The sequence below is a fragment of the Lissotriton helveticus genome, chromosome 9 (genome assembly GCF_964261635.1).
Source record: "Lissotriton helveticus chromosome 9, aLisHel1.1, whole genome shotgun sequence".
Classification (NCBI taxonomy): domain Eukaryota; kingdom Metazoa; phylum Chordata; class Amphibia; order Caudata; family Salamandridae; genus Lissotriton; species Lissotriton helveticus.
Genome location: NC_136070.1, coordinates 442,119,861 through 442,146,458, shown reverse-complemented (window position 1 = coordinate 442,146,458; position 26,598 = coordinate 442,119,861). Strand labels below are relative to the sequence as shown.

Below are 26,598 nucleotides of genomic sequence, written 5' to 3'. Positions count from 1 at the left end.
GACAAGCATTTCGCCACATCGTGGCTGCAGAATGGCCAGGCATGGACAAAGACTCAGCAGAGAAAAATGAGTATGAAAACCGTCATGGGTCCTTTTTCCCATCCCATCTGAATGGTTCGACTTCCCCAGCTCTGGTGTCCTCGCTGAACACGTACTTTGTGTGTAGCAACAAGGCCTACACCAGGCTGCCAAAATCTTGGGCCGGCACCTGCTACATTGCATGGCTACTCCCTCCCACCTACACAGCTGATGCAACACACCACATCCAGAAGAGAGGTGTGGTTGACGCAGATGACACAGCTGGCCAAGAGTTTGGGTACTTTGCTAAAGGGTTCCTCCTCTTTTGGGGCCCTATGATCAACAGCCGCAATCTGCGACACCTCACGAGAGGGTAGAGGCCACCATAAATGCAACTGCTGGTGCACTCAGCAACATCACGGCAGAACTTCAAGCGGACCGCCTCATAACTTTGCAGAATCGAATGGCGCTTGACAGTGTACTGGCAGACCGTGGGGGGGTTTGTACATTGATCAAGACAAGTTGCTGCATTTTTATCCCGGATAATGCACCGACGGTCTATCAAGCGATACAAAAACTGCATAAGATAGCTTCTGATATCCATCAAGACGAAGGGTCATGGTCTCTGACAAGCTGGTTCTGGAGCTTGATATCCCAGTGGGGATGGAAAATAATTATCTTTGTCGCTATTATTGCAGCCGCATTGTTCTCTTGCTGCCTCTGTGTGCAGTGCATGCCCACACTCTGTGGAGAAGCGTGGCTCAATGGTTAGAGCGGCAGACCCTGATGCAGAGGTCTGGCCTGGGACCAGGGTTCAATTCCCGCCTCAGCGGCTCTTGGACTCAATTTCCCCGGACCTGAGAATTCTCGCCTCGGTGCCTAGTCTAATCATGGGTCCCACTCTGTGACTCTGGGCAATAGCTTGCTTAATCTCCACAACGGCCCCAGCAGCGCTTGGATGCCTGGCTTCACCTTGGGGGTGCCCAGGAGTGGACATTTCACAGGAAAGCCAGGATGGGTTCCATAGCTGTATGAATACAGCGCTACGAGACCCCTGGGTAGAAGTGCGCTATATAAATACAAATACATACATACATACATACTCTGTGGGCTCTGTGCGACCTCCCTGACATCCAGACCAATGAAACAAAACAATTGCACTGCCATGATGATGATGGAAAGAGAGGTTCAGGAAATGATGGACATTGACGTAAACGATGAGTAATTGTTGCCTTTGCATGGCAAAAGGAGGGAACTGTTGAACTGAATTTTCGTAGTGCCTACACGACTCCATTTGTGTTGCCATGCCCTCGGCAACCTAGTGCCACGTCTCTGCTAAGAACTTACACAAACCCCCTGCTCCTTGTGGTCGGGCCAATTCCGAGAAATCGCCCGTGTGCCTCGAACCAACTGCCCCGTGACCACAACGAGAAAGGGGAAGCATGAAGCGATGCCTCATGATCACGCCAGATGAAGCAAGGTAGCACAAGGCCGTGCCACATGATCACGCCGAATGAAGCAAGGTAGCACGAGGCCATGCCACTTGATCACGCTGGTTGGGCAAGATAGCACGAGGCTGAGGACATTGTGTATACAGGGACAGATGTCCCCCGGCACGATCACACCACGCGAGGCTGATGGAGAACATGTCAAAAGAGGAACTTAAAGAATAAAGCAGAACTTGTATCGTGTAAATGGGCATGGCTAGCGCTATAAATATGTGTAATGCTGTGGAGTAAAACAGCAGTCTCAGTAGAATTGTCTTTGTACCATTCTGGGACCCTGTCCTTAGCTCGAGCTAATAAATTACTTGCTTCCCTCCACGGCTGGTTGTCCTGGTCTCTTTGGTAATGTATGATTGATGTAAGAAGGACCCGTAGATTCAAGGCATTTCCCTGCGCCACTGGCTTTGACTCTCCTAGTGGGGGAGAGGTCTCCAAAAAGCTGGTTCTACAAAACCCAGATCAGGGTTTGAAAGCTGAAGGGCTGGCGAAGCACTTTGTCGGAGAAATCGAAAACTCTTACTGGGTTCTGGCTTTTAGCTGCAGAGAGGGAGTAACGCAGGCGTTGCAACTTTAACTGCAGGTGCCGGTCTTAGCCTGTGGTGGTCCTGTCCTGATCCAATTTGGCTTTACGTGTCCTGATTCTGATCTGCACTTGCTTGCCTTTATGGTACCTGCATTTTCGGGGTTTTGTCCTTTAAACTGACCCGTGGCCAGGGTTAGTTCTTCACGCCATATTAGGTAAATATTCAATGTGGGTATGTCATTGTACTGTTTCCTTCTCTCTTCCCACCTTAATGTCAAATGCGTAAAGTTTGCTTTATAAAATCTCTGCATATTTTCATTCTAATCATTATTTTCTTGATTGAAAAATTTCTGAGATGTAATATTTGGATTAAAGATTCATAAGAAATTTAGATAAAGAGTTTAAACCTTTCCCGAGTTTGTGATTATAATATGAGTGCAAATGTTATATTCCTACCAATTATGCTAACACGATCTATTAAGATTTTCAGGTACCGGTGACTAGGATTGGTAAGTCCAATGGTATATAGGTCCTAAATGGTTAAACAAAATTTGATATGAGTGTAGGTTTTACCTGTTCAATTATATATATATTTTATGGGCCCAGGTGAGTATGGTAAATAACGGGCAGGTGAACCTGCGCTCTATCACCATCATGGAAGATGGTGTCTCGTAATAAGAGCAGAGAAACAGATAAAAGGAGCTGCAGAGTATGTAAATGACCTGCATACCTTAGCGAATATGTTAGTAATTAGTTTACTTTTTTTGTTCACTATTTCTTCAAGATGATCATTGTTTGATACGATCACAGTGTTATTGTTAAATATTGAGGGGTGTTTTGTAAAGGGAAAGGAAGGTGGTGTTTTACTACATGCTGCCTGTTGGCATCATCCAGATTTCTTTGTGAAAACCCTGACTATGTCAAGTGAAATGTTATCACTGGAATGACAGTTACTGGCAGCTGATGGCTGAGGTGGATTAAAGTACCTACTTGTAAATGGTGAAGTTTCCTCGTTATTGATCACATGGACTCTACATCCACTATCGTTAAAAGTGAAAAGAGAGCTATACATAAAATGTCCCGTATAAGTAAAAAGGACCTTCACACCTCTGACCTTCCATGGGTGCAAAGCTTAACAAATCTGGTGGGAGTAAACCTTCATGGAATGCTCAAGCACTGCTTCTCTACCTTTAAAAAGTAACGATTTGCGGGCACAATCCTCTTCAGGGAGAACTACTAGACTGTACCTCTTCATAAAATGCACTGTATATTTAAGATTGGTGTAACTTGTGATGGTTTAGTAATGTTCTAATCGATTTAAAGAGCTCTAACATTTCTAAGTAACGTCTGCGTTACATAAAACGGCATAAATAAATAAAAGGTTTAATGTTTTTTCATTATTAAAGATAGCCTTAAAAAATTCAGAAAGGTGAAAGCCAGCGAGGAATTAATGTGACACTCGCTATGATACTAACTCTTGGGAGCTTGGGCCTTTTTTTAGCAGTTTTACAGCTCAAACTCAACCCAAAAGTATTGGAGCCCTTTACACGCGAACCAGTTAAATTTTGAACTCGACCCGAAGGTATTGGAGCGCTTTACATGAGCACTGGTTATGTTACACAGGGACACATTCAGGCACGGTGAGATTAAGTGATTTGCCCAGAATCACAGGATGTGGACGCGCAATTGCCGTTGCGTACTCTGTCTCTGTTGTCGTTCTTAAAAAGAGGTGTTGTTTTAAGTCTCGACGATCTACTCTCTGATGCATCCTCGGTTACCCAGCATGATCGTTTGGTGAGCGATACCGGCAGTGGATTTTGAAGGGCCATGCCCTCCTCTTAGCACTGTGGAGGGCCCAAGCTGCTTTACCAGGTGAAGGCCCAGCCCCTCACTGTTACGTCACCTGGATGCGGGCCTGCATGATGTCACAATGGGCCGGGGGTTCACTGAGTCAATTAAGGTCCTATGCAGCCGGGGAGACGGCAACAGCAAACAGACTCTCAGCATCAACCCGGCTCCCGGTACACAAGGGCGGTGAGGATTCTAGCTAACGGGACACGGCGAGCGAGCCATTCATTACCGGCTTCCGGGAATCGCAGTTTACACCGGCATAGACACAGAAGCCACCCCGGAGAAGCCTCCGAGAGGATTCAAAGAGGGAGAAGAGAGCTCAAGAGGGCGACCATTAACTGTGATCACGGCCGCTGCGTTTGAAGTCCCTGGTTCACTCAGGCACCGTGCGGGAGACAACAAGGTCAGTGCTGGAGCCACCCGCTGCATTCCCCCCCCCTCGCAGACCCCCGCGTTACTCCCGGTGAGGGCAGAAGAGGAGAGCCGCCCCTCTTAACACCAGGAAGGTGAAACCAAAACTGAAGCAGAGCAGTGGGGGCCGCCATTTTAAGGAAAAAAAAATAATAAAAATTAAAACCCGGCGCGAACTCCGGCACTAAGGAGGTTAAAAGGGGCACAACGTGGATTGAACAGTACAGTCTGGTGCCCGACTGCGCAAAAACACAAAACAAGGGGCACAAGGCGGGAAGATCCGATAACAAGTCCTGAATATCGGAATCCAAGCCCTAGAGATTCGAACCCGAGCCCCGCAGCAGGAGGAGGGACGGTTCCCTCTCAATGACCCAGGGATGCCAGGAGTCGGATTCGAAAAGAGCCGTTTTCTGAGGACGGCCGTCTCGGGCTGCCGTCCACCCCCGCCGGGCTCCCAGCACCTCTGCCCTGCTGGCCAAGGAGCAGTCGGAGCCGGGCGCCCCGCAGCTGCTGCGCATCCAGGACATCAAGACGGAGAACGGCGCCCTGTCGCCCCCACAGGCCGCCTCCCCGGCACTGCACCCCGTGCCCTAGATCAAGAGCCCGGACAGTAGCAGCAGCATGTCAAGCGGCAGCCCCTCGGGCCGCTCCCTCAGCCAGGCGGGCCCGACCCCCACCAGCAGCAGCAGCACCCACAGCACCATGGCCAGGGCTTCATCGTGGATAACATCATGACCTCGCTGCGGGGCTCCCCGCAAGGGGCGGGGAGCGATCTCCTCATCGCACCCAGGACTGGCATCCCTCCCTCCCTGTCCCTCAACTACTCGCTTGGAAAGGGCTCCCTCTACAGCTCGCCCTGCAGCCAGAACAGCAGCTCCAGCGCAGGGAGGTACCACTGCAAAATGCAGGCCAGGAGCCTGTACTCGGGAGAGCGCTTCCTGACTTTGATTTCTAAATTATGTACCCCCCGTACTTCTCCTGGCACTCTAATTCATACTCACTGGGTCACCCTCATGGACTTCTTTACGTTTTTTCTTTTGTCCTGGCCGCCATCTTGTTGCTGTTCACGGTCGCTTTTCTCTGGACCCTAACCCGCCATCTTGTCCATTCCCTCGTCCTTTCCCCTTTTCCCTCGTTGCCCCCTTGACGATCCTTAAATGTTTCTTCCTTTTTCTGATTTGCCTTTTCTCCATACCCTTTTATCACTCCCACCCTCCCTTGGTGTTGTGACTACGTCCTCCCTCCAACCCCACTTAATGGAACTCTGCTCTCCTGGTTTTTTGGGTCTTGACCTGAGAAAATCTACTATTTGTATATCTTTGTATATAGAGATAACTCTAATCACTAGTATATGCAGTAGACCTGTGTACTATCTACCATTCCTATGTGACTCTTAGAGTATATCCATTCGTATCCCTTCCCTATGTATATAGAGATAACTCTAATCACTAGTATATGCAGTAGACATTTGTTCTATCTACCATTCCTATGTGACTCTTAGAGTATATCCATTCGTATCCCTTCCTTGAGTGCTCCTCCTTGTGTGACTATAACTTGTACATTTGCATTTTTTTCTGTTTTTATCTTTTATGCAACGCACTTAACCCTGAGTCCTTATGTATCGCAACTGGTTCTTATGTAAAGTGCTCTGACACCTCCGGGTAATGTTGGCGCTATATAAAATCGGATTACAAATAAAAAAAAGACCCCGAGGATTGAAATTTGGTTTCCAGATTCACGGGATATTCAGCCGACGTCAAGACTCGAACCTGATTCTGAAATTTCAATGTCGGCAGCTCTGGCCATAGCGCCACATCCTCTCCCCGTTCCGCTCTACAAAACTGCCAGAAAGAATGTCTGGCAGGAGCACAGAACTATTGTCTTCTCTGCACTCTACTGTTTGTTTACTGCCTTTGGGGTGGCACATGGCTTTTCCTGAACCACGTTTCCTGTCATTTGTAGGGGGCAGGAAGGCAGGAAATGGAAGAGCACTCACAGGGAAAGTGGGCGTGTCCGCTCGAGCTGTATCCGCATTCCATGAGTTCCGAAACACACGCCTTGACGACGTAGCCGAGGGCACGTGCTGTGAGTGTCCCTGGAACGTCACACACGGGAGGAGGCAGTTAAACGAAACAAGATGGCGGTGTGTTTGACAGGGAGTAAAGGCACTGTGGTTGAAATGCCGTAAAAGTGACGACGACGGCAGCCTTTGAAAACGGTGATGGGTGTGTTTACAAGCATTGCCTTGTCCATTGACTCCGACTTAATGTGCGTTATTGTCTTGTTGGTCGGCAGTGCCATGTGAGCACACATCCTGACCCTGCACTGTCTGCACCAATGTTGTGTAATTAAAAGGAAGGTCGGCCAAACCAATAGGGTGCCCGGGGATACGCAAAAGAAAACCACTTTTTACAAGTAGCACAACAAAAAGGATGTTAACCCTTCAAGAAGAATACATCGGGACAAACTGCCCCCCGCATAAATAGAAAAAGCTCTTTTTAGGTGAAACGCATTTATATTTTGCAGCAACGTCTGTCCCCACTCACTTGTTAAATTGTCACACCCAAACATACATATTTCTCTCGAGTGTTACTGTATTTGTAATTAGATAAATGCACGGGCGGTAACACGCCCCAAAACATTCTTACGACTTTAGCACTGCGTGTGTAATAAAAGAAGCTACAAACACGGGAGCTCTATTTCTTCGACTGCCGAGGAGCTTTAAAGCCCGGGTAGGCTGTCTGCTCACCAGCACCTCCCTCCGGTGAACCCGGTCAGTGCAGGGGGCGGTCTCTGCGGCTCCACACCTACAGCAGGAGGAGGAGCTAGACACCGTTCGTCCTTCGGAGCTGTGGCCGGGGCCTCAGCGGGGCTGCGCTGATCTTGGGATGAGATTAGGCTGAGCCGGGCTGGCGGAGGGGGAGAGCGGCTCTTTCTCGTATGTTCTTGACGCCTTCTTGCTCCTAGCGCTTCGCCTGCGTCCAGGCCGCAGCTCCTGAGGAAGGAAGGACAGGCGGAGCAGCTGCAGCACGCCGCCGGTGACCGGAGAGGCCTGTGGGGGCTCCCAGGGTCAGATCTCCGAGCGGCCCCAAAATGATGCCGGTAAGAGCCTGACCCTGGGTCAAGATGGGGGAGGGGCTGGCATTCAGGATTTGATTCCTCACTGTGAGGCAGTGCACATACAGTATTCGCAGTTTGTACAAAACCTTGATGTTTTATTTGGAACATTGTTCGTAGAGATAGAGGGATGCTGTGAAACAGACTGTTACAGATCAGTGCTCTGTGATTTTTTGTTGTTGTATTTGGTGCATGTAAAGCGTACGTATTTTAATGCGGTGGTACCAACCTTTTTGTGAGTATCTCTTTCATGTTCTGACTGTGCTTAAAACGGAATTACCATGTTATGTAGCTGTCTCTCACTAGCGGCATATCACACATTCCTAATATTTCGTACATGCAGCAGCATTTTTCCATGTGGGTACAGCGCCAGAGACCTCGATCTGAACTACATTTTCCTGGATTGCTATGACAAACATATTTTTATGTAAAGCGAGATGGTTTAAGCCACGAATACCGATTCTCATGACCTAGAGCACCGGAAATGTGTGTACTCACTAGCCAAGCAGATGTAGGTCTTTTACGTGCCATTACTGTACACTTATAGATGTTGTTTTTGAGAAATGGCCGTACTGGTCCATTAAAGACATAATCGCCATGCCTATGTATCTGTTCTTTAAAGGACGATTGTTAAAAGGTCGTCAAATTGGTGTATTAAAGACTGCCGTTATTGGCAATAAGTGCCAGCGCTGCACCATTGAGATGAATGACTTTACTTTGTGCCAATGCAGGTTCATTGAAGAGTGACTCTGCTAATGAGATACGACTGCTGGTTTGCTAAATTATTGCTCTGAATAGTCTGACTTGTTGACATTTGCCAGTACACCCTTTGGAAAAGCGGGCATGCACATAATCACATCCAGTCATTTGCTGTCCATTGGATACTACTCTGCAGCACAGTTACCCTCTTCTGGGACCGGGTCATGCAAAATGCTTTTAAATGGAATGCTGTCACTACGGCACGTGCGTTCATTATTGGGAGTAGATGCATGTACTTGATATCTCGTGATTCACGTTTGTCATTTGCTGAAGTGTTTACACATTACGTTTCTTTATCCTGCTACCTTTGCGGTGTTGTCATTGACGCACGTGTTCTGTCTGTCCATTTGTATGTGTGACTTTGAAGAATTATAAGTACAGTTTGACAGCTGTCTTAGACCATTATCCGTTGTTTCTAAAATTGGTATTTTGGCTCTCAGTTGCAGTGCCGAATATGCATACAAGTTGAAAGAATATATGGTTTTTGGTCTGTCTTATGCTGCAAGTGGGTGTTTATCACCTTTGTGTCGATTTAGTGTACAAGCTGTAAGCATCGTATCAATGTGTCTCCAGTAAAATATGCTTTTTGAGCATGAATTTTTAGTCATTTGTAAATATGTTAAATATAAAAATTGCTACAGTTGAAACAGTTCATAGGTCAAAGGTTTTGCCAGATGCTCTGTGAATTAGTTGAATAAAATGTAACTGTAGCGAAGCCAATTTAGGATTAAGAAGGGCAAGGGACACTGGCCACATATCTAAAAGACCATTACAATTTAAAACCTCTAGAGAAAGGAAGCATGTACTCCTCCTCTTTGAGCTCACGGTTCTCCCCTTTCACATTGTTCTATGGGAGACTAAACCTTATGTAATTGCATAGTGTGATGTTTATCCTGTGGTATCAAATGCAAGATGATACAAGATGACCCTGTTCCTACAGGGTCAAGACTGCCAGGCTAGGTCAGGTCCTACCTGGACCAGAAACGAGCATCCTGGGACTGGTTTCGGGGTTTCACCCCATATCAGACAGGCTAGCTTGAATCCAGTTGCAAAGCGAGCAAGGGACCTACATTTGTGCATACCCTTGGCCACTTTGGGTGACCCCGAATCTGTCCCTGGATGCTTGCTTCCGGTCCAGAGAGGTCCTGGCAGTTCGAACTGGACTGTTCCCATGAGGAAAAGGGTCAAGACTGATTTGCATATGGCTGGTTCCAAACTGGTGTGGCATACTGAGAAAAGGAACAATTGATGAAACCCAGATCTGTGACTGGGGGTGAGTGGTTGAAAAGTTTCAGCACTCCGTTCATCATCTTGTTGTGTTTGCTATATCCTGTGGCATCCTCAGCTGAAGTACTATGTGTTGTTGAAACGCGTTTTCACTCACCGGCACATTTTAAATCTTTGCAACTACCAAAACACATAAAACTTCCCTCTCACATGTACATCTAACATTGGCAATAAGTCCATTAAACTTTTCTTGTCTGCTTTTGTTATTCTTGTTTTATGTACTGTATCCTGTCATAGTTTTGTTTTATTTAGCTCATTGTTAGTTATTGTTGTTTTTTCCTCGTGGTGGTTGGGGTGGTTACATGTATATTTACAAATAGGTACGCTACAATATTATTGTGCTGGGCTTTTGTCTTGTTTTATTGAATTTTTGTGATGTCTCATGCATTGCATATGAAAATGAAGAAAAATGCATACAAAATCACGAAGAAAGATATATTTTGATAAAGAAATAAACTCAAAATCCTTCTATAAAATAATTTTGGTCTGTGGGTTTCTCAAATTAATGGACTTATTGCCAATGTTAGATGTACATGTGTGAGGGAAGTTTTGGGTGTTTTGGTAGTTGCTATTTCCCTGGTTACTTCGCCACCCATTTAACTTTTTCAGGGTCCCTCTTTCATTTATTGTTCATTTTAAATCTTTGTACGTTTTACCTTTTTTCCTTCTATTGATTTATTAATGTTGTATACCTTGTGTATGAAACATTTACATTATTAAAGAAAAAGTGGTTGATGTGTAGGGAGAAATAGTTGATATCAATTGCATTCCACTGGAACAATTAAATGTTTCTGAAACTTTCCTGTTGAACAGTATGGATCACTGTTGTTCCCCAAACCCGTGTGGAATGAGGAGGTTAGCTGAGGACTCTCTAGTTCTTGTGCTGTATTACATATTTTGAACCGTGGCTGTTGGTATCATGTTGGCCATCATTAAGCATTGAATGTTACGGGCAGTAGAACAAATTGGTGCTTTCAACTTGCATCCAAGCCTTGCATGTGGTGTATACTGGTGAAGTAGTTGGGGGTTAATGTACATTAAGTAGGGGGTACTCCATGCAGTGAGTGTTGACGCTTCTTTAAGCTGTCATTGTCATACACTTCTCATCAGATAGATCCCCACCATTCACCCAATCCGTAATAATTACACTGTCCTTTTAGTGTCTTGAGGTTTTTTTTGGGGGGATTGTGTGGTGTAGTATCCTGTGTATCCCATTCCCTGTATGTCTGAGCTGGTGTCTGGAAAGCTGAGAAGGAATTATGTAATAGAATGTTGATGTGTTTTCCCCAGTGGAAGCTAGGCCATGCGGACAGTTGGAGGTTGAGTGGAGCCCTGACTTTCCTGCTATCGCTCTAACCCAAGGGTCTAACATACAAAAATAGAGCTTACCTCCTGTCTGAGTAGCTCCAGACGTGTGTATGAAGACCCTGCCCTCTACAATATTTGGCCATGTCTGAACTGGGGTGACAGAGTGGGCTAAAGAACGGTGATGGATTAAACCCAGATCTGTTGACTGGGTGTGTGTTTTTGATTGGTTCAGATGCTCCGTCCATCACCACCCCCTTTTGTACCACTTTGTTCGCCATAAGTTGGCAGGGTATGCTCAGACATGAGTCCCTTGCTCACTTTGCCACTGGATTCAAGCAAGCCTGACTGAAGATGGCTGAAAGGCCAGAAACCGGTCCTCGGAAGCTTGTTTCTGGTCCAGGGAAGGCATGGCTTGGCAGTAAGGGCTGGACTGTTCCTATGAGGCACAGGGTCAGACGGATTTGCATATGGCCATGTCTGAACTGGGGTGGCAGAGTGGGCTAAAGAACGGTGATGGATTAAACCCAGATCTGTTGACTGGGTGTGAGTGTTTGATTGGTTCAGATGCTCCGTCCGTCACCACCCCCTTTTGTACCACTCTACAATATTTTGGCAGTGGGTTGTTAAGGACCTGAATGAAATGCAGCATGCCTCTGGTGCCAGTTCGGAGCCATTTCTGGCAGGGTAGGAGGCCTGTCCTGAGAAGAAAGGTGGCCCTCTGACCATGGAGGAATAGTGTTGGGCTGCCCACCCTCAAATCCACTGTCAACCTTCAAGTGGTGTGTCAGCACTGGCTGTTGGACAGGAGGAGCCCAATGAGGAGGGTGAGCAAAGCCAGGCAAGGAGAATGAGCCAGCTGAGGCAATTATAGAGTGAGGTGATGTGTCTGAGTAATTAATAGGATTTAGGACCCTACTATAGAGACAGTGTTATACCCACATGTCTGTGGAGAGAGTGCTGTGGATTCAATGGGAAGAGGCAGAAAATCTCTTTTACAGCAAGCATAACTCAGAAGTGACCTATAGAGCTTCAGGCAGTGATACATTTAATGCTGACATAAGGGACAGTGTTGGTAAGTGCGCAGTATGAGCTCTTAATTAAGTTGACTGTGTCACAGGCTAGTCCTTTCCTTTGGAGAGCCCTATGTGCATTAATATTGCAGTGACCAGATGATATGACATAACTTCTATTAGTGCTGTGGTTAAGGCATTGGTCAAAGGTCTTGTGACCATTCGTAGCACCAGGTAAATGGGGACTTTTCTCTCCAACACGAGTCAGCCAACACTGGAAGAAGTGGGCATGGGGTTTGAGGGTATAGCAGCTCAACTTGCTCATGAGAGTGTCACAAATGTCTTGGATTCCAAACCTGGGTGTCGGAGAGGAGTCACTGGCTTTGTAGACTTTTAACATCCTAAAGGAGGGCAACGAGTTGAAGTTTGATTGAGACAAGTCTGTTTACACTGAAGGAAGACTACCTATGCCATCCTAGTTGATTTAGAAGGAATAGAAGGAAAAGAAGGACTATCTCCATGGACGTAGGAGCTTGAAATGAGATGGGTTTGTTCAAAATGAAACTGTGCCCTTAATTCATGGGAAGTTGAAACATCGCCTGCCTGGCTTTTGTCTAACTGCAATGTCAAGGTATGACATTCATTTAATTAATCAGCTGGCTTGTTCGTTATTAATCGAGTTAGTAGTATTCTGTGGGTTTCGGTAAGAAATGTATCCAGATTCACACTAACTGAGGTTCATAAGTTTGGGTAACAGTTTAGTTGGTAATTTTGTTTATTGACCTGTACTGTATGAATCTTATTGGTAATGTATTTGTCGGGTTAGTACATTTCCATGTAAATTGACCTAAATTGTGTTTAGGTATTGCAGTTTAAGAATTTGGTGTGCTGAATGCTTAGTACTGCAAGACATGTTGGGGGTGGGGAGGGGAGGTTATATTATCCACCAGTTTATTATTTTGGGAGTGGATTGTGAGCATTTAGGTTGGACTCCATATTGATTTTAGTTAGTAGTTTGGGGGAAAGCATGAAGTACCTATTTGAATTTCGTTGTATAGATACGTGGTGTTTGTGTATGTTTAAGTGTCTCTTATGTGGGGAAGAGTAGTACCCTGTTGCAAGATATAAGTCTAGTACACTGTGTGTGTGTTTGTTTGTAGATGGGGACTGTGGAAGAAGTAGTACTCCTGTAGATAGACATTGTGTGGGTGAGTACCCTATGGTATGCAGTTAAGGAAGTGTAGTTCCTTGTGAGATTTTGCATGGAGGAGTACCCCGTGACATGCTAAGTTGGGGAAAGTAGTAACAGGAGAATTTGCGTCAGGGAGTCTCCAGTGGGTTACCAAGTTGGGGAAATGTAGTATACTGTCATGAGAAGTTGTTTGGTCAAGTACTGCATGGGTGCAATGTGGGAGAAGAGAAGTACCATATTGCAAGAGGGCGCAAGGGTAAGGACCTGTGGAGTGAAAATGTTGGAACTATAGTACATGTGGTGATGTGGGTCATAGCCACACGTTTTGTTTGAGTGTTGTGAGTGAGACCTACAAGTTTTGCCAGAGTTGTCATTCGGAATGGAAGATTTGACAATTGCGTAGTACCAGTGACGTAGTAAGTTTGTGATTGTTTTTTTTTTTCAGTTTGCATATAGTGGGGATAGTGGAGTTAGTCAATGTTTTGTTTAAATGTAGCTCTGTAGGTTTGTACTTGTTTAACTTTTGACGTGGTCTGGTGTTAGTGGTATTGCTGGACTGTTCTAGTATTTCATTGTTGTCAATTTTCCAATATGCATCTACTGGAGGGTGTCCTTGTATAGGAAAGGTGCCAACACACCTTTTTGTGCAGGTTCCAAAGGGTTTGGTCTGGGTGCAGATTACGTGTTTTTTTTTCCGGCCTGACACTTGGTCATGTTGGTTTGACGAACTAGTGTGGCTGGGTGTGGGGTTTGTTGAAGTGCTAGGTAGCGCACTGTGTGGTGAAGTGTTGTTCTGTGGTTGTGTGTGTTGCTTGTGGAAGATGGAAAAGTGTGAGAATTGATTGTGTCTGTTACCTGTGTAGTTTAGTAATGTGAGATGAAAATCTGGGATCATTGTGCATGGAGGTCATTGTGATTAGTTCTGTATTGGAGTCTGGTCAAGGTAGTTTTGATTTAAGGGGATATAGATATACGATTACACTTTCTATTTTTTCTGCTGTGATTCTATAGACTTAAGGATGACAGGGAAATCCTTTGTCAAAGGCAGCCAGCTCTGTCCTGTGTGCATAAATATTGTATGATGTCTTTGTGAGTGTGCAGACGTGGTGGTAGGGCCTCATGTCTGAGGAGTTCGCAATACATGCATTTCTTTGACCATAATGCAGTGGTAGTCACCATCTAGTTGATGTCCTGTTTCTTTGTTGGACATGAGATGTGGGTACCCTCATGTTTTTACCTGTTGCAGATTTTCTGTGACTGCTGTTGATTGTCTTTGTGTGTCTACATGGGAATTGGAGAGTTTACCATGTTGCTGTCGGCTGAACGTGTAAGCTAGGCATGTTGGAGACTGAGTCATTGTGAATGATTGTTCCTCCACTTTATATGCAAGGGAATGGTTGTTCTTTGTTTTGGTGTTCGTAAAGATGTTGGTTTGTGGTCCGTAGTGGAAGCTAGGAGATTGGGACTGTTGGAGGGAGGATGAAGCCCTGGACCTACCTGTTTTTCCTGTAGCCTAAAGGATTAACATGCAAATAAAGAACCTAACTTCTACTTGAGTGTCTCCAGACTCTTGTAAGAAGACCCTACCCTCCAACTTCAACAGATTGACATGCCATCTTAAAACCCACGGAGTCTGTGGAATTTGCGTGGCTTCAAATTGCCATAAATTCTCCCAGTAGTGTAATTCCTCTGGTGCTCCAGTGCAGTACTTGCTGAAACCACACCTCTGGGTGGTAGAGGGAGGCAGTGAGTCTGTTTACTGTCTGGACATTTGGTGAATAATTTGCAAAGCTCCTTTACCCATGTTTATCATCCAGGCTGAAACTTTACCACAAACCTGTTGTGCTGTAAACCCTTTGTAATAATATCTGGTGAAGCTTGCCCTCGGGCCAGACTTCTGGCCTGCAGGTAACTTCAGTTCATGAACAGTGGTCATTGGTCATGCTATCCATACACTGCACACATGGATTCTGCTCTTAGGAATGCATTTGTCTCTGGGCAGGCCCTGTGAACCCTCTGCATACCTTTGGCCATGTCCTGTGCCTATTATGCCTGCCTGAATTATCAACTGGGTGTGACATGTGAACATGGTTTTAAGCTGTGACATTGCTCTGTGCCAATGGCCAGTGTACATGTAAAACGTGGTCTATGTCAGTGTTCTTTGTGTACTGTCCACAGTGCATGGACTTTTGCTGTGCCCTGTAACGAGTACCACTGCTTCTTCTATACATGTATTTTTCTGAGGAGGGTGAGTGGTATCAAACTATTGTGGTAGTCTTAACAATGTGTTATTCGAAGAAATATGTATCGAAGGTGAAGCCAAGAGATTTCAACTGGTTTCCTCCACAGTATATATTGTGCCTATTTCTCAAACTGACCCAACATAATTGGTGAACGAAAAGTTGATTTGTGCTTTTCCTATTGTCTGAACCATTCAACCGTAACTAAATAGTCCATCTCCGATAATAACGTTTCTTTATTACCTTTGTTAATCTGGCAAGTTTGGTAGTTCAAGCTTCCGGTTACTTAATTCCGTATGGCTCCAGGGCCTGCACCTCCTTATTCCCTGAGGCCTTTCTGTAGGTTCATGATAAACATCTACCTCTTGATATGCCTGTTTCCCCCTCTCTGGTGAGCCTAGTATTTTGGCTGCCATTTTAAAGTCAGGCGCGGTTCTCTGACCTGTAGTGGCTTAATCCGTATTCTCCCTGGATTCCTGCAGCAGAGGCGATGGGGACATGGTGCAGCCCCAGAAGCTCTCAGGACCTCAGCGCCTCCGCAGTCCCCCAGTACAGCAGTCCCGAACCAGGCCAGCAGTGCGGCTGCGTCTCCCCACAGTCACACAGCTGTGAGTCGTGTGGCTATGCGACTCACGCCTCCCCCGCACCTCTGGAGCCCCCGGCATAAGTTCCCACTAGGCGCCCAAGAGTCCAAGCCGTTCTCACCTCTCTAGTGAGAAGACCACAGATGACAGTGAGTAACTACGAGATCGCTCATCCGCAATTCCCCGGTCAGCTGCCACTCCATCCTGGCCGCATCTTCTACAAAGTTGCCCCCCCGGTTCTTCCCCTGCACTGCCGGGTTTCTCCCACTGCACCGGCGTTCTTCCTCGTGGCTACAAATCTCGCATATACCACTCGGCTGCAATCAATGGTTATTTTGCTGTTCACATTTTGATTAACCCAGATTCATCAGACCTTCAGTCATTGGTTGATTCCAACTAGCAATCATATTGTATGAAGTGTTTCCTCTTTACCGACATAGGCATTTTATTGGGGGAGCAGTTAAATGAGCTCAAATTGGATGGGGCAAGCACTGCATAGCTACGGATTCGTCCTCTGGAGACACTATCTCATCATCACCCACTTTTTGAAGCACCATGCATCAAGGCACATGTGGTGAGGCCAGCAACACGCCCACTGTCCCCTTCATGTGTTTTGTTCGTGGAGAGATTACCGGATTGTGGCTACATAGTACCCTCTGTGGCAACTTTTGGTTCTAAATGCCACCCGACCTCTTTTGGTGCGAAATGCCACCCGACCTGGCACCCGTGCTACAAACATCTGCAACTAGTCACTGCTTTCTGAGTTCATTTTCTGCCTGTTGACTATTGAAGAGCACTTGTAGCCTTGTTTCATTGATGATAATTCTTGGCATATTGTGGGCATCTTTAGCTTGTTTGTTCCAACGCCTTGCATTATTTTCGCCCTGGTATCCTTAGCCCAGGGTTCTCTAACCTTTTTCTGTAATAAGAGCTACTTTTGTTCAATGAAAATCACCCTAAGCTACTATGAAGTGTTGTACTAGGGACAACATCAGAAAAAATTGCCTTATTGGGTTCCCTATGTAAGATTACTAACAATGGTCACCTCCGTGCAAAAGGAGTGTTGCCAGAATTAATGTAAACAAGGCTTTGTCAAATTGGAATGCCTTGCCATGGATAATACATAACAACCAAAGCTGCACTGCCCCCTCCCTCAAGGTAATACTATTAGTAATGTGTCTGCCAATGCCACATAATTTATCACTGAAATATCAAATTACATTTTGACAATTCAACAATTTTTCTCCAAACACCAGCTTATGAGTTCTGAAAATACACACATTTGCGTCTCAAATACACACATTTTATTTTCGGTGTACATATGTTAATTCAACCTAGCAAACGTTTCAAATATAGTACTCTTGGATCCATACAGGAGAACTACTTGCATATAGCCGGAGAGCTACCAGTTGCTCACTAGTAACTCGTTGGAGAAACCTGCCTTAGCCTGATGGTTTTCAGTTTTGCATCATGGTAGCAATTTTTGACCAGGTGGTGGACTCCATTCTCATGTGCTGACAGTTGTATGCAAGTAAAGGTTTATATGATGGTTTGTAACAATACTTCACAATGGAAGGAGAGAGACCCCTTGCACCTTACTATTTTGATAGCAAACCACACTCCCAGGCTACAAAGACATTTCAAACAAGTCCCGTTCATCAGTCTTCTCATTTATCCATGCACGCACTCACCCACCCATTCTTCCAACCGTTGATTAATTCACTCACCCAACTACAGAACTACACGCACAAACTTTCCAGATGTTAAGGAAGAACTTTCACTTACTAAATTCCAGTTCTCTTGACTTTGTAAATGCTTGTTAAGTGAGCATTGAAGGCAACTACTTCTGCTCCTCCACTTCTTACTCTTTAACATTCACGCCAATGAGCCATGTTTGTTTTCCAACTCAGACCAGCTTGTGTATTGCACCATATCTCACTGCTGTGGCACTTTACTGATAATGGATCTGGGATAGGTTTACTTGACATTTGCCGTGTTTTGTCTCTTGGTCGAGATGCGGTATTTTCTATATACTAGCTTTTAAGATGGTCGAAATCCGTATAAGTGGTTATTTAAATTTGTCACTTTTGTTTCAAATAAAATCTTTTTAAAAAGCGATGTACTCGTAATATGTTATACAAAAAAAGAAATGCATACACGAGCAGTGTAGGTAGGCCCCCGCGTTGCCTGTGCATTCTCTGACCCCTGCAGATGCTGTAGACACGTACCAGTCTGATAAGACTACATGAAAGGGGTAGCTCTCGCAGACTTTTAAAGTGCCTTATTAACATACTCGAAAACGAATGAAGGCTCTTTCAGGTGGGCTTGGCATTTTCTCCTCCGTAGCCTAGCGGTGCAAGGCTATTATTTTGGAATTCAACGTTGCCAGATGTTGTTGCATTTCAGCATGCATTGCACAGTCTTTACAAAAACACCAAATACAATGTTTGTGAAGAGGTTTCACGTTTCACTACTTTTATAGCACATATCACATTGCAAAACACAATGCATAGAAACCGTCTTAAATTCGCCAGCCTGGAATGTAGACAATTAGCCAGTTCTGTGTGCTACAAAAAGCATAAATAAGTAAAACACTAATACCCAACCATAAACGAGGTTCGAACCTAGGTACTAAAAGAGCAGTGGAGTATATTCTGTGGGACAGAGAGGCATGATCCTGATCTCTAGGACAATAAATTCACCATGAAGTTCAGAAACATGTTTCTCCAATCTCAACGTCACAAATCGCATGATCACAAATAGGATCAGGCCGTATGCCTCCGGTAGGGGACGACAGATAGCGTTCAGTCAAAAAAAATCGGTTGTATGATGTTACAACGCATTCCGTTGCAACGCATGCCTTTTCCACGCATGCGTTACAACGGAATGCCATTACCACTCATATGGTTTACCACAAAGATGCCTTTACCACGCATAGTTTAACAACGTTTTTCGTTGTGTAACAATGCATGATATTGGCATTTTCATGTTAAACCGACTGTAGTGTAGTTCCTATTTTCCCAATAGGCTCTGCGCATTGGAATAGTACCTACAGCAGTAAAGGCCTAGGCCAGACGTTAACTAGGTCTACTACTGTCGATACTAGACTTAATTTTTGGGTTTGCCAGCTAAGCTCAGAGTTCGCTAGAAACTTTCTCGAATGTTCAAGGAAGGATTAACTTCCCTGATTAGACAAGAAGGGATTTAGTTTCTGACAACCATAGAACATGACAACTTTGCTCTCCCCTAATCAAGAGTCAATCTCCAGAGTCGTGTGAGCACAAGGCAATTATTTTACTCAGTCAGTACGTGCGTTCTTAGTCTCATCAGAATGTAGAGAGAAGGAAGAGACGGGCGTGTTCAATAAAAGGTGTTATTTATTGATCAGTCTCCTTTCTCGTACAAGAGAAATGGATCGATATTATTGCGATACTTATAGTTAAGTAAAGTGCATACATTAAAAGCAATAGTATAAAATAATACTGTAAAAACATTGATATGGTTTCTGAGCCATATGATGTTTAAAATGATTAAAATATATTTACATACACATATATATTTGACTAAACGTACTCAACTGGTGTTTCTAAATACGCCTACCCCGTGTACCTGACCTAAGTCTAATGCGTGGGCGGGAATAGAAAGTTACAGTTTAAGTTAAGTTTGTTTTTGCCAAGTGAATAACTAAAGAATTCTCTAGGAGGGGTTATTCAGTTCTGTACCTGGAATTTAGGATGAATGAGGAATGGTATCTCTTTCTCTGCTCTCGATATTCCAGGCTGCCTGCGAGGGCTACCCGGAAGCGCCGGTGCTGGGTCTCTCGGCTTGAGATAGCAGCGCGTCTCTCAGCGCGTCAGGAAGGCGGGGCTGCTGCCTGCGGGGTCTGCTTCTGCTCTCGGCTTCGGCAAGTGTGGCTGCTCCGTCTTGTCACCACGCGTGTGTTTTGCATAGGGCAAGATCGGCAATATTTATACCTTAAAGGTGCCGGGATTGACGTAAGGATGGACATAGGTACGTCAATAAAGATGTCATACGACTTGCTCGTTAGCACATTCTTTACTAAAGTTCTCTGTGAAATCAAAACAATGGCCGCACGGATTATCCAGGTTGTCATAGGTTTGATTTGTTATGAGAACGTCGTATGCCTTATCAGGGGCTGGAGGAATATCGCTTGTCTAATTAGATCTCCAGCGTTATGACCTAATCAGATAACACGTTCCTGTGCCGTAGTGTGACTGCGTCAGATAACGGTATCTGCATCATGGGGAATTTCTTGCCTCATGGGCTGACTGTTAGTTAACTAGCTAGGTAGTTTAACCAGAATAGGGTCAGGAATAGGGGGATCGATTCAGAACCTATAGAAATACACGACACCCACTCCACGCTAACTATGGTCATATCTACTAATCTATGCATAGTATAACATAGTACAACATACTATAGTGTATACCTTACCACCCCAAAATACATAAATGCATTTTGAAATTTTCAAATATACTGAAAAATTGCAGTCATATATATCGTATGCACTTAAGCTATGAATCAAATGCAAAAGTAAACACGCATTGTTATGCATTATTGTTTGTTGGTATATGATAAATACACATGAAATGGCTCTTAATATGGCTATACAGAAAAAAAGTCGAAACCATTTCATCACATAAAATATACTGTGAACATACCAGTGGGCAGCTAAAGTCTATATAAAGTCTATAAAGAATCTAAAAAAATAGAAATCTTAGTTCTCTAGGAATAGTTTCTTACTTTAAGCAGAAGATCAGTGTCCCGGGAAAAAATATATAGAAAAATATTTTAGGGGCTTGCTGAAAAAAGTTGCTGTCCGTGAACTGGATCTGTAATTGTTCATGTGACTTTATTTTTAAAGTTGAAGGCCGAATTCAGGGAACGCCGTGTGCGAGTTTACTCAAAAGTCTCTATTTCTGTTCCGGAGAGAACATCATATCATTCAGGCTTTCGAAAAAACTGTCAACAGCTTCATGGGAAAGTTCCACTAAGTCGGAAATAGGGGTAACCATGCATTCATGCGCATGATTGTCTCCATTGACATTCTGATTTGCATTGCTGACAGAAGGTCGTACCTGTTCGATGCTGCTTTCATCTTGAACTTCACTACTCTTCAATCGCAGTGGTGAAGATTCCAGGAATGCCGTCATCAGAATTGGCAGCCTTTGAGGGCAGCACAGTGCGTGAACCTTGGTAGGAACCAGCAGCGTATCTGCATCCACCGGCGCATCCGATTGTAGCGTCAGACAGGTGTCTAACACGCATTCTTCTCCGCATAGCAGACACCTTAGTACAGGTAAAACACACCTTTGCCACATTGGTCCAAATGATAGAAACCAAGTCATGTTTAGGTCTCTAAGCCGGGAGAGTCCCAGGATTTTTGATATCCGGTCCCGGTATCCAATGGCTAGGATCGTATCTTCCATTGTCGTGAGATTTTGTTCTGTGACATGGGTTGCCATAACGAAAAATAAGGACTAGGAATAGGATTCCTGCAATTAGTCCTAGGATCAGGGGAAGTCCGCCAAAAATCGAATGGACGAAGTCTGGAAAAATACCCAGTATGGCTTTGAATGGTGTTAATGCCATCGAAAATACTGTCTTAAATACCTTTGAGACCCCTGTGGTATCAGAAATATTTAAGATTTCGCTCAGGATTTCCGCGAAATGTACGGGGGAATTGGTTGATAATAATGTATGTATCTCTGCAGTCGTCCTTGCGACTTGTAGATCATACGTTTCTTTAGATGACGTGAGCCTTGTAGGCGTCTGAAGAAGCACTGTTTTCATTCTGCTTAAAGTGTCTATTCGAATAGAAGTAATTTTCAGACCGGGCCATGCCCTTGCCTCCCTGTCTGGAAAGGAGCTGGGGAACAAAGAACGTCCACAGCACTTGACCTTCGCCGTCGTAGTGACGAGATAAGGAGTCCCGGGCATAAGACTACAGCATCTGCGGTCTACAATAAGAATGTAACTCCCATTATAGAGTCTTTGAAAGAATGGTTCTATTTCAGTTGCAGGTGCGCCTTGCTGGTGACATGAAAGGTTGTATGAATTCCCTTCACAGGCTCCGTGCAAACTAATACCGTTACACAGAAGCGTGCCGCTCAGTGACATAGCACAATTGTTGCCACTAAGAAACACTTTCTGTCCTTTGTTACTGACACATGCATGTGAATAGGGCAGGTTCCAAGTTGTTTTAAGGTACCCTTTTCCCAATTTCTCGTACATGCCAGCCTGTATATATTTTTGGCAGTATTGAAACCTGAAGGTTGAGATTGGAATATTTATGATTCCGTGTATTATCCATTCACTGACAGGTCGTTCTGACATTGTTATTGGTAATCTTTCTAGTTTTTCAATGCTCAAGATGGTATAATCAGCACCCTTCTGCGCCATACCGATTTGTCTATCAGTAAGGTTAAAGATTTGGAATAGTGACGTTGTGTTGATTAAACGCCAAGGCACATAGCCTGAACGCAGATTTTGTAACGTCCAATCAAGCTGTACAATAGAACGCAATTGTGACTGACCATGTTGTAATAATAGTAAGTCTTGCGATAATATATCGATTGCTGAAGACACAATGCTGTCCAATGAAAAAATTCTGGAGGACAGAGTCATTAACCCATTGTCCACTACAGAAAGTGATTTTTCCAAATTAATACGGTCAATTTCCCGTATTCTTTCTGCTGTCTCAATTTGAGTAACCTTCCAGGAATCTATCTTGACAGTTATTTGTATCTGTGGGCCAGATCAACCATTGTTTCCAATCAGGATGTGTTCTGTTTTGGTTAAGTATATGGTTTATGTCTATTCCTTCATCTGTATCAGAGTTATTGCTAAACATTGTTGGCTTTGGAATAGATAGGTTATTTAAATCTTTGATTTTTGCTAGGCCAAGACAGGTGGTTTGTTGGACGGTGTCATTTAAAAATATCATTTGTTCTGGGATCATACAGGCTCTAAACAAAGCTTCTAAACCCTGTACTTGCCATTCTTTTGTACCCCAAACACTTTTCAAATCAACATGTTTGTCCCAATAATCAAATCCAAAAGTATTCATTTTTTCAAAGAAAGAATCCGAATATATCAATTTTGTGTTGGTTATCATGGTTTTCATCCCTGTCTTGTTTGACAATTTGTAATAAAATGTTTCAGCATTAGTTATGTTAAAACCTGAAAAATATGAATATTTGTCATATACGGTTCTAGAGCTCCCTTTTGGAGGTGTAGCACAATGTTCCCATTGATTATAACTTAAAACATTTCTAGGTTGTGCAGATTTATGCAAGAAATGGTTACCATAGTGGTTATAGCAATACATACTATCATAATTTGTAGAACCCTGCAAATAATCATGTTTTGTAAATTTAGCAGACATTACTAAGTCAGACATCATATTGTTAATACTTTCAAAGTCCCAATCATCAGCAAATGAGTTTGGTTTTGCAAAGTCACTCAAAGAGATCTTGATTTGGTGTGGATATTTCAGGATCTCGACCGGACCATAAATTTCATAGTCAGTGTTGTCCCAGGCTACCCCACCAGGTATTGGAATTGCTGTGAAGTTGGCTGAAGAAAGTTCTGAAGAAAGTTCTCGTTTCTCGACGTGTGAAGATGTGTGTGGTTTGAGGACCAAGTTGATGTTCTGACTTGCTGTGTCCATTTTAGCATATTTTCCCTCAATGAAGCGTCCCAAGGTAAATACCATGATGAGCCAAAGTATGAGGATAAATGCACCAAAACCCACCCAAAATTCAATCCATGGAGAAATCAGATATGTTTCTTTTAGTTGTTTGAAAAGTTCCTTCGCTTTGTCTTTAAAGGATTTTGATGATGGCTGTGTCTTTTGTTCGCTGAAACCGTCAGAGGAATCATCGAAGTTGATGAAGTAACCGGATGCAGTTCTGTCAATTGTTCCAATTGGTTCAGGATTTTTGTTTCTTGCATTTTCACTTGGTACTTCTGTATAGATTGGTGTGTCTCTACTAAATGTCTTTATTTGGGTTTTCAGAGGTCTAAGTTCTATTGCATTGTTGCATAGTCCTTGTTGTTCTTCTGTAGGCGTTTCGAATGTGATGAGCCTCTTTGATAGGACCTCTGTACTGGTAGCAAACCTTGGTGTTCTGCTACTTATTGGGAGTCCACTTGGCCTACTGTTTGTTATCGGCCACATGTTGTGGTTTTACCAGGTCGATGGATACAACTCGGTTCTCCTTTTTTCCAGCAAGTGGCGGTAGTACAACTGATCTTGTCCCGTTGACAGACAAGACAGGAACTGCTTTTCTGTAAGAAGGCCCAAATTCCTTCTTTACCGCAATCTTTTCCCTGACTAGATCCCCGACTTTTGGAATCCAGACAGGTCTTGCTGGGACAGGTGGTGATTCTTCAGTGGTCGTTGGCTGTTGTTTCAACTGTATGTTGCTCAGGTCTTTTCTTGTTTTGTTTAAGTCCTGCAAAATAGCCAAACGGTCTTTGACATCAAAGGTTTTTTCTATTACCACTGAAGTCTGACTATCAAGGTCAGAGATCAACATCCTAGTTCCGAATAATAATTCGTACGGACTGAATCCCTTCAGAGAATTTCTTGGCAAGTTATTTAGACTACGTTGGACACTTATTAGATGTTTGACCCACCAAGCTCCCGAACCTAGTATCCTTTCTATTATAGATTGCTTTCTGTCTTGGTTTTTTCTTTACACCATCCCATACCCTCAGGAAGGAAGTGAGAAGATTCCCGCTGGGCTGTGCTCATTTGGCCATTCTTTCCCCCCCCAGGCTGGATTGCCTGAGAAAAAGAAAAAAAAATGGTCGAACGTAACATGCTCTTAGCGTATATGCCATTTAGACTCGCAAATCTTGTATAACAGTCCGGACGTCAGCCGAGTGCTGTGGATCTACATTATAAGTGGGAACTAGCCTGTATATGTTAATCGCAAGCCATTCTTTTTAGTGGAGATGTTATCTGCCTTGATACGACGAGGTATTAAACTGCTTCTCTCCCCACTGCGATCTCTGTTGCAGTTTGGGCAGTTTTTTACAAACATGGTGTAGTGCAGGCTCATGCCTGGCCACCAGTACCGTGATTGTAATTCTTCCAGAGAATCTTTTAATTTAAGGTGTCTGTGACCCTCGCCCATGTGTGCGTCTGCGATTAACAAGTTTCTCCTGTCCATGTTTGGAATCACTCTATCCCCCACTCCAGGGATTCGAGCAAAAGGGACGGAGTTTGCATCGATTATGTATGTATAATTGAGTGGATAGTTGATCGGTAACGCTGAGCAGTCGCCTTTTGATGACGTTTTCACCGCCAGCAATGTTTCGCCGTCAATGTATTTTAATGTACGCTTTTTTCGATCTACGGGAGCCGATTTAGTGGCTGCCGCTGCGGCTGTCTCAGCCAATGAATTCCCCACAACGTGAACGCCATCACGCTGATGACTCAGTGAGTGAGTCACGTGAGTCTTTGGTAGTTCTTTCTTCAAAAGAGCTATTTGTTCCCAGAGAAGTCTCTGCTTTATTGGTGCACCTGTGTCATCTTTGTAACCGTTCTGAATCCATGTCTGCAAATCCTTGTTATATGCTTTGACGCAGAAATATGAATCTGACACTATAAGCGTCGGGAATTCGCGATCCGCATTATCTAGCGCCATTTTCAAAGCTAATATTTCAGTTTGCAGTTCTGAATTAGTTTCTACTGAGTGTGATTTTGTTAATAGAGGTCTTAGTTTACCTCCGTGCCACACTTCTTTTGTAATCTCACATGTGGGATTGTATGCATGTTCTCCCCAAACGGAGGGTTGAGCATGTCCGTCTGTATAGATTACACAGGCGTAATGTCTTAGAGGCAGAATGTCGATTGGCAGAGGATACGTTTTTTCATATTTTAGATTTTTCAATTCTTCTAGTTCTGGATCAAAGAAGTAGTATACTTTGTCCGTTGTGATTGAATTTACCCATTGCAACCAATCTGGATCCAATGTTGTTGTTGGTAAATTACACGGTGTTGTTAATGCCTCGAAGGCTGATTCAGCTGTTCTGACTGTGATATGTCGACCATCAGCTATGTCTTTTTCTCTAGCTATTGCGGTTTGAACTGCTTGAACCATTTTTCCTTTGTTGCTGAATCTCTGTTCAGCTTTTGTGTACAAATGTGATTTGAATGCAATTGGTACCTTTTCTCCCTCATTAGAGGTCAGGTATGTGTATCCGCATTTCCCTGGGATGACTCGGATCACAAGGTTGCGTGTATTATCACGGGTTTCTAATTTTGTTTTAATTAGCATGTCTGTTTGTAAGGATCTCAAAATTTCTGTGTGAGTTTGAGTCCAACTGGATCTTTTAAAGTCTGGTTTAATTAGATCGTAAAGGGGCTTGACCCTTTCTGCGTAATTAGCAATGTAAGTTCTTCCGAAATTTAGGAAGCCTAGAATTGACTGTAGGTTTTTTAGTGTTTTAGGAGCTTGGATTACGGCACATTTCTCTAGGAAATTGTCTGCCAGGCTTTTGCCTTCACTTGATAACTCATATCCTAAGAATAGGACCGTCAGATGGGCAATTCTGGACTTTTTGAAGTTGAATTTGTAACCCTCTGCAGCGAAGCCAAGTATTATGGTGTTCACTCTTTTCAAGTGAGTTTCCAAGTCATCATCTGTTAAGTAAATGTCATCGACATAAGATAATGCTTCATCATCATATTGTTGTAGTAATTCTGTTACTCTCGCTGAGAATACCCCCGGGCTATTCTTGTACCCCTGGGCTAACCG

General features: G+C 44.1%; 1 protein-coding gene across 3 annotated transcripts in view; it reads left to right on the top strand.

The window, feature by feature from the left end:
• Positions 1-6,412: 6,412 nt before the first annotated feature.
• PPP1R13B (protein phosphatase 1 regulatory subunit 13B) overlaps positions 6,413-26,598 on the top strand; it is a 461,790-nt gene continuing 441,604 nt past the window's right edge. The window contains exons 1-2 of one of the 3 annotated variants that reach the window (XM_078660256.1): positions 7,117-7,233; positions 7,294-7,410. In XM_078660256.1, the coding sequence (XP_078516382.1) occupies positions 7,402-7,410 (9 nt within the window). In that variant the 5' untranslated portion in view covers positions 7,117-7,233; positions 7,294-7,401. Of the gene's footprint in view, positions 6,534-7,102; positions 7,411-26,598 lie in introns of those variants that run through there. The other 2 variants (XM_078660257.1, XM_078660255.1) reach the window with 2 other exon arrangements.